A 6,553-nucleotide genomic window follows, 5' to 3' on the forward strand; every position below is an offset into this window, starting at 1 on the left:
GGTTTTTTTTTTTTAATTTTTGATGGCTTCAGCTTAGATATCGGAAATACCAGAATTGTTTAAAGCCTTAAAAAAATTACCTTAATTTTAGTAGTAATTCGTGCATAAACTATCGAAAGTAGTAGTATTCTTTTCGAGCACAAATATAAAACTAGGTTTTTTCTTTGGTTCTTTCAGTCATCGAAGCACATGCTTACTCAAGAAATTAATTTTGGTATTAAACAGTGCTGTCGGCCGCTGTGGTGTAGTGGTAAGCAGTGCGCGCTTCCACTCCGCAGGACCCGGGTTCAAACCCTGGTCAAAGCAAAATCGCAAAAAATATAGAAAAAAGGTTTTTTCTTAACAGCGGTCGTCCGTCGGCAGGCAANTATGCTAGGTGATTGCAGAGAGGATGTCACATTTCTAATTTCACGATCCATGGCCTCCACCGAGGTCCAGTATCTCACAATACAAATGACCATCAGTCATTTTGGTTCCGTGATATTTCAAGAACAAAAACCGCTAGCCTTTGACAAGTTACAACTACGACAGCAGATGCTGTGCTCCTGTCACAATCTAAGGTCTACCTTATAATTCGTTGATTACGGACGACCGTTTGATGAAGTACAAATTTCTACAGATTCTTCAGTATTGTAGGTCCTTTTCTGACAAATTCAATCCCTAGTACAACTGCAAAATGTAATTACGAGCCGTTCCGTAGGTCAACTCCTCGTGTTATTTTGTGCTAGACGAGTTCGGAGCCTACATTAAGACAATGCCATGACGGGGACCAAAGGTTGACATACNCATATTATTATTATTAAACAGTGCTAGGTGATTGCAGAGAGGATGTCACATTTCTAATTTCACGATCCATGGCGTCCACGGAGGTCCAGTATCTCACAACACAACAGACCATCAGTCATTTTGGTTCCGTCATATTTCAAGAACAAAAACCGCTAGAATTTGACAAGCTACAACTACGACAGCAGATGCTGTGCTCCTGTCACAATCTAAGGTTTACCTTACAATTCGTTGATTATGGACGACCGTTTGATGAAGTACAAATTTCTACAGATTTTTCAGTATTGTAGGTCCTTTTCTGACAAATTCAATCCCTAGTACAACCCGCAGGCTGCAAAATGTAATTACGAGCCGTTCCGTAGGTCAACTCCTCGTGTTATTTTGTGCTAGACGAGTCCGGAGCCTACATTAAGACAATGCCATGACGGGGACCAAAGGTTGACATACTCTCTGCGCTGTTTTATAGGGCTACAAGTCCTTGCCATGGAACTAAAAGCCCTTATCCGTCCGATAATGCGGTTTGATTTGAATTATTTTTGGTACAAAACTAAGTAATACACCTATTGATGGTGTAGGCCCTTATCCGTCCGATAATGCGGTTTGATTTGAATTATTTTTGGTACAAAACTAAGTAATACACCTATTGATGGTGTAGGCCCTTATCCGTCCGATAATGCGGTTTGATTTGAATTATTTTTGGTACAAAACTAAGTAATACACCTATTGATGGTGTAGGCCCTTATCCGTCCGATAATGCGGTTTGATTTGAATTATTTTTGGTACAAAACTAAGTAATACACCTATTGATGGTGTAGGCCCTTATCCGTCCGATAATGCGGTTTGATTTGAATTATTTTTGGTACAAAACTAAGTAATACACCTATTGATGGTGTAGGCCCTTATCCGTCCGATAATGCGGTTTGATTTGAATTATTTTTGGTACAAAACTAAGTAATACACCTATTGATGGTGAAAGCACCCTACATAGAAAACTGGAAATCGCACAGGTCCTTTGCTATCAGCATGCGATCAAACTCTTGTGAGAAACAATACCTCCACCAACCTTCATGACCTTAACTATTGGCGTTTTATTTTCTACGAAAAATATTTCCCTTTCATTGCCCTGCGAAAAAACATATCTCTTCACTTGTCTGATAAAAGTTACTGTACTAAGTTAGGTAAGGTTAGGCTATTGTGGCAGACCCAATGAAGGGACCCACTTAGACATAATTAGATTGTNAGGTTGACATACTCTCTGCGCTGTTTTATAGGGCTACAAGTCCTTGCCATGGAACTAAAAGCCCTTATCCGTCCGATAATGCGGTTTGATTTGAATTATTTTTGGTACAAAACTAAGTAATACACCTATTGATGGTGTAGGCCCTTATCCGTCCGATAATGCGGTTTGATTTGAATTATTTTTGGTACAAAACTAAGTAATACACCTATTGATGGTGAAAGCATCCTACATAGAAAACTGGAAATCGCACAGGTCCTTTGCTATCAGCATGCGATCAAACTCTTGTGAGAAACAACACCTCCACCAACCTTCATGACCTTAACTATTGGCGTTTTATTTTCTACGAAAAATATTTCCCTTTCATTGCCCTGCGAAAAAACATATCTCTTCACTTGTCTAATAAAAGTTACTGTACTAAGTTAGGTAAGGTTAGGCTATTGTGGCAGACCCAATGAAGGGACCCACTTAGACATAATTAGAATGTATATTATGTTACCACATTACAAAAATTCTTTGAACGATAACCACACGTTCTCTGTTTGACTAAGAGAAGCGCTGGATGCTCAAAACAAAGTTTCGCAAATGAAATGTGCACAGAGGTGCTTAAACCTTAGTCTAGCGAATGCCGGGAAGTCGGGTGGTGGGATTATTCCACCTCGTTTTCCAGACACCTAGCAGCTAGTAGAGATCCGTGACGATATTAAGTCTCATGGCGTGGGTTCCTAAAGGAACAATGTCGGGCCAGTTCACCTGTAAGAATTGAGAATAGAAGGGCCTTGCAACTTTGCATATAGGGGCTTTCGGCCAGCGCTCGCTCAGCACTCGATGTGAATCCATCTGTCCAACGGAACTTCTCTGCCCTCCCTGTCCAATTCATTAGCCCTGCAATTTCCAATGAAGTCATTGTGTCCAGGGACCCNGTTTCCCTTTCATTGCCCTGCGAAAAAACATATCTCTTCACTTGTCTGATAAAAGTTACTGTACTAAGTTAGGTTAGGTTAGGCTATTGTGGCAGACCCAATGAAGGGACCCACTTAGACATAATTAGATTGTCCATAATGTTACCACATCACAAAAATTCTTTGAACGATAACCACACGTTCTCTGTTTGACTAAGAGAAGCGCTGGGTGCTCAAAACAAAGTTTCGCAAATGAAATGCGCACAGAGGTGCTTAAACCTTAGTCTAGCGAATGCCGGGAAGTCGGGTGGTGGGATTATTCCACCTCGTTTTCCAGACAGCTAGCAGCTAGTAGGGATCCTTGACGATATTAAGTCCCATGGCGTGGGTTTCTAAAGGAACAATGTCGGGCCAGTTCACCTGTAAGAATTGAGAATAGAAGGGCCTTGCAACTTTGCATATAGGGGCTTTCGCCCAGCGCTAGCTCAGAACTCGATGTGAATCCATCTGTCCAACGGAACTTCTCTGCCCTCCCTGTTCAATTCATTAGCCCTGCAATTTCCAATGAAGTCATTGTGTCCAGGGACCCAAATCAGCTTGATTTGTAAGTACTCCGAGGCGGCTGATAGAGAGGTCAGGTATTCCCGGACAAGCGATCCCAGCGCCCTGATTGCCGGTTGCCTATTAGAGTAGATATTCGCCCACCTAGTCGGCAAAACATTGGTGCATAGCCAATCGGCTGACTCTTTTATGGCGGCTAACTCCGCCCCAATGACGCTAAAAAGATACAGCAGTCTGAACATAACATCTATTGAGAGTCATTGCCAGTAGACACCTCTTCCAATACTCCCGCCCAGATTCGATCCATCCGTGAAGATGTTTATTGGAGTCCTACTCCAGAGACTATCATTCCACCATTCGCCCCTTGAAAGGATGTGTGTGGAGAAGGATCCGTTTAGGGCCAGCCTCGAAACACTACGATCCATTTCTTCCGGTAGGAAGTCGAAGCTTTTGAGAATTGTCGAGAGATAACCAGAGCTTTTGGGTCTAATGGGTCAGAAAACCGCCGCTTCTTTGCCCGCAATGCCAACAGGTGCGACCCTGAGCATAGCATTTAGCGCTAGAGTAGAAGTGGTCCGGATGACTCCGATGATTCCAACGAGGGCCGCCCCATACACGCGCTCTAGCTTCCTAACAAGAGTCGACTTTTTCAGTGAATTCCACAACCAGATCAGCTTGAGTGTCCAAGAACTTTCCTCTGACGATTAGTGCCACATCATCCGCGTAGGCAATACTGTACTAACTTCCCTTACCTTTAGATCACGTCTCGTAGCAGCAGTATGATTCCTGAAAAACCGTTAGAAAAATAAAGATGAGTACGGCTAAGTAGCCGAAACAATACTGCCATGCCTAAAATGACCGAGGCTTGCACTCTTCCTTAGACAAAAAGTCGTACAGACCCTTCGATTTGATAGACAATCGAAAAAATTAGTTTCCTTGAGCACGGTTCATGTCAGAGCAATCCATGAATATCGAGAACGTTTAGTAAAATATTTTTTTCAGCCGCAGCTTATGAGGAAATTTCAGGGACCGAGAACAAAAGGTATGATCGAAACTAAATGTCGTTCTAGTAGGTTTGTTCCAAAGAACGCTTAAAACCGAAACCAAAATGGGAAAAAATCCATCGGCAGTGTTTTCGCAAGAACGAAAGTGAGAACAAAACTGTCGAGAACATTTTCAATGGGAATTACATTAGAATAAACAACTTTGAAACGTTGCCAAAGAATATTTTTAAGACAGCAAAATGGGAACAAAAGTTTCCTGAGCATTCTGGAAAAGAACAAAACGGGCAAATATTCTAAGGAGTTTTCTCTCGAAGAATTTTTTGGGAGCATAAGTCTCGAGAACTGTCTGACAGAGCGGGAACAAATCTTCGCTGAAATATACGCCAATAATGAAAGCCAGAATAAATTTTTTCTCGTAGCATTGCATTAGTTTAAAATGTTTACATATTAAAATTAATTAAAAAGAACTGAAAGATAATTATGCGAATTAGGTCGATGCACCTACACTGACGGGTCCAAGACATACTGCGGTGTAGGGACAGGGGTATATTCCGAGGAGTTTGATGTCAATCGGTCCCTCCGGCTGGAAAACCACGAAGGCTGAAGTTCCGGGCATTTGTGAAGCCTGTAGAATATTAAGGAATAGTGCTACCAGGAAAGAAAGAGGGATTATTTACTCAGATAGCCAGGTAACACTCCTGGCTATATCATCCACTGTAACCAAGTCCAAGCTAGTCAAGAAATGCAAGATGGAGTTACGCTCGGCGTTAAGTCAATGTCCATCTCTCTTGTCTGGGTTCCCGCCCATAAGAACATAAAAGGCAATGAGAGAGCAGACGAACTGATCAGACAAATACAAACAGAAATCTACTTGCACCTTCTGAAACTGGCAAGGAGAAGGTGGTCAGAAACTCAGACTTGCGATATAAAACGAGAGCTTTAGTCTGACTTTATCAGGAAAAGAACAGCAGAACTGCTAATTAAATCAAGGATAGAAGTATTTAGAATTGTAGCGACTATCCCCGGTCATTCCAGTATTTCGTTTCCTGTGCGAATGACAAGGTCTGGTTTATTTAAGACATAAATCTGTCGGGAAACGCACAATGGAGCAGTTAGCGGATTTATCTAGTGCTACAATAGGCGGCATATACAAATACATAAGCGGTTCTAAATGGTTTGACTAAACTGCAGGAATGTTCTGACAGGGAGGATTCGATAGAATAAAATATCATTGTCCAAGAGAAGTGCACCAAAATGGCGCTTTTATGCGCTAATTGATTTCTGAGCGACAATTTAGGTAGCACTACAACCAACCAACCAGCCAACAAGGTGGTCGATGCTCAGAAAATGAAAAACTGTTCCATAAATGAATCGCCCTTTCCTCTGGCTTACAATTAACAATTATGGTTCCCACTGAAACGATTTTCCATACCAACACGCAGACGCTCCCCTCATTCTCAAAACTTTTGCTCTCGTTTTGTTCTACAGCAGGACATTCCCCAGACCTTAGTTCCTTTTTGATCCTCCTTGAAAACGTTCTCGATAATTTCGTTCTCATTTCGCTATCGCTGGAAATGTTTTGTTCTCACTCAAACTGCTCTCAATATTATTGTTCGCCAGTGTGGTTCTTTTGCGGGCACGTTCTTGATATTACATTTTGTTCTCGTGCAGAACTAAAGCAAAACTGGAACGTGTCCTTTCGCGTCTGGAAAACTTAAGTCGAAGTTTCTTCGATGAAATATCCCCGAGTAAGTTTGAACCTTAATATCTACTAATATTAAAAATAATATCTAGTGAAAAGGCTGCTGATGGGTCCATGTCCAATTTGATAATTTTTTTTAAATCTGCAATGAGCGGTAAATATCTCCCAGTGAGCTTTTGCTGATGTCTAACCCAAGGCAATCCCTAAAATAATAGGAAAAAGTCTCAGAATATAGGTGTTTTTCTTTTATTAAAAACTTCGTTATTTTAATTACAGTTTTAATTTTACGAAAATATTAAAATTTAATATTTTATATACTCCAGCTCAATGCCCAACAAAATTATGTTGACTTTCTGCGCTTGGT

At 41.2% G+C, this 6,553-nt stretch overlaps 1 protein-coding gene across 1 annotated transcript in view; it reads left to right on the top strand.

Moving 5' to 3' along the window:
* LOC108370740 (angiotensin-converting enzyme Ance-3) overlaps positions 1-6,548 on the top strand; it is a gene marked incomplete at its 3' end in the record, with an annotated part of 9,032 nt that extends 2,484 nt beyond the window's left edge. The window contains exon 3 of the mRNA XM_017626127.1: positions 6,513-6,548. Coding sequence (XP_017481616.1) covers positions 6,513-6,548 — 36 coding nt within the window. The remainder of the gene's footprint in view (positions 1-6,512) is intronic.
* Positions 6,549-6,553: the final 5 nt, after the last annotated feature.

The sequence above is a fragment of the Rhagoletis zephyria genome, unplaced genomic scaffold (assembly GCF_001687245.7).
Source record: "Rhagoletis zephyria isolate East Lansing unplaced genomic scaffold, Rhagoletis_zephyria_1.1 Rzeph_scaffold_04450, whole genome shotgun sequence".
In the NCBI taxonomy this organism is placed as follows: Eukaryota; Metazoa; Arthropoda; class Insecta; order Diptera; family Tephritidae; genus Rhagoletis; species Rhagoletis zephyria.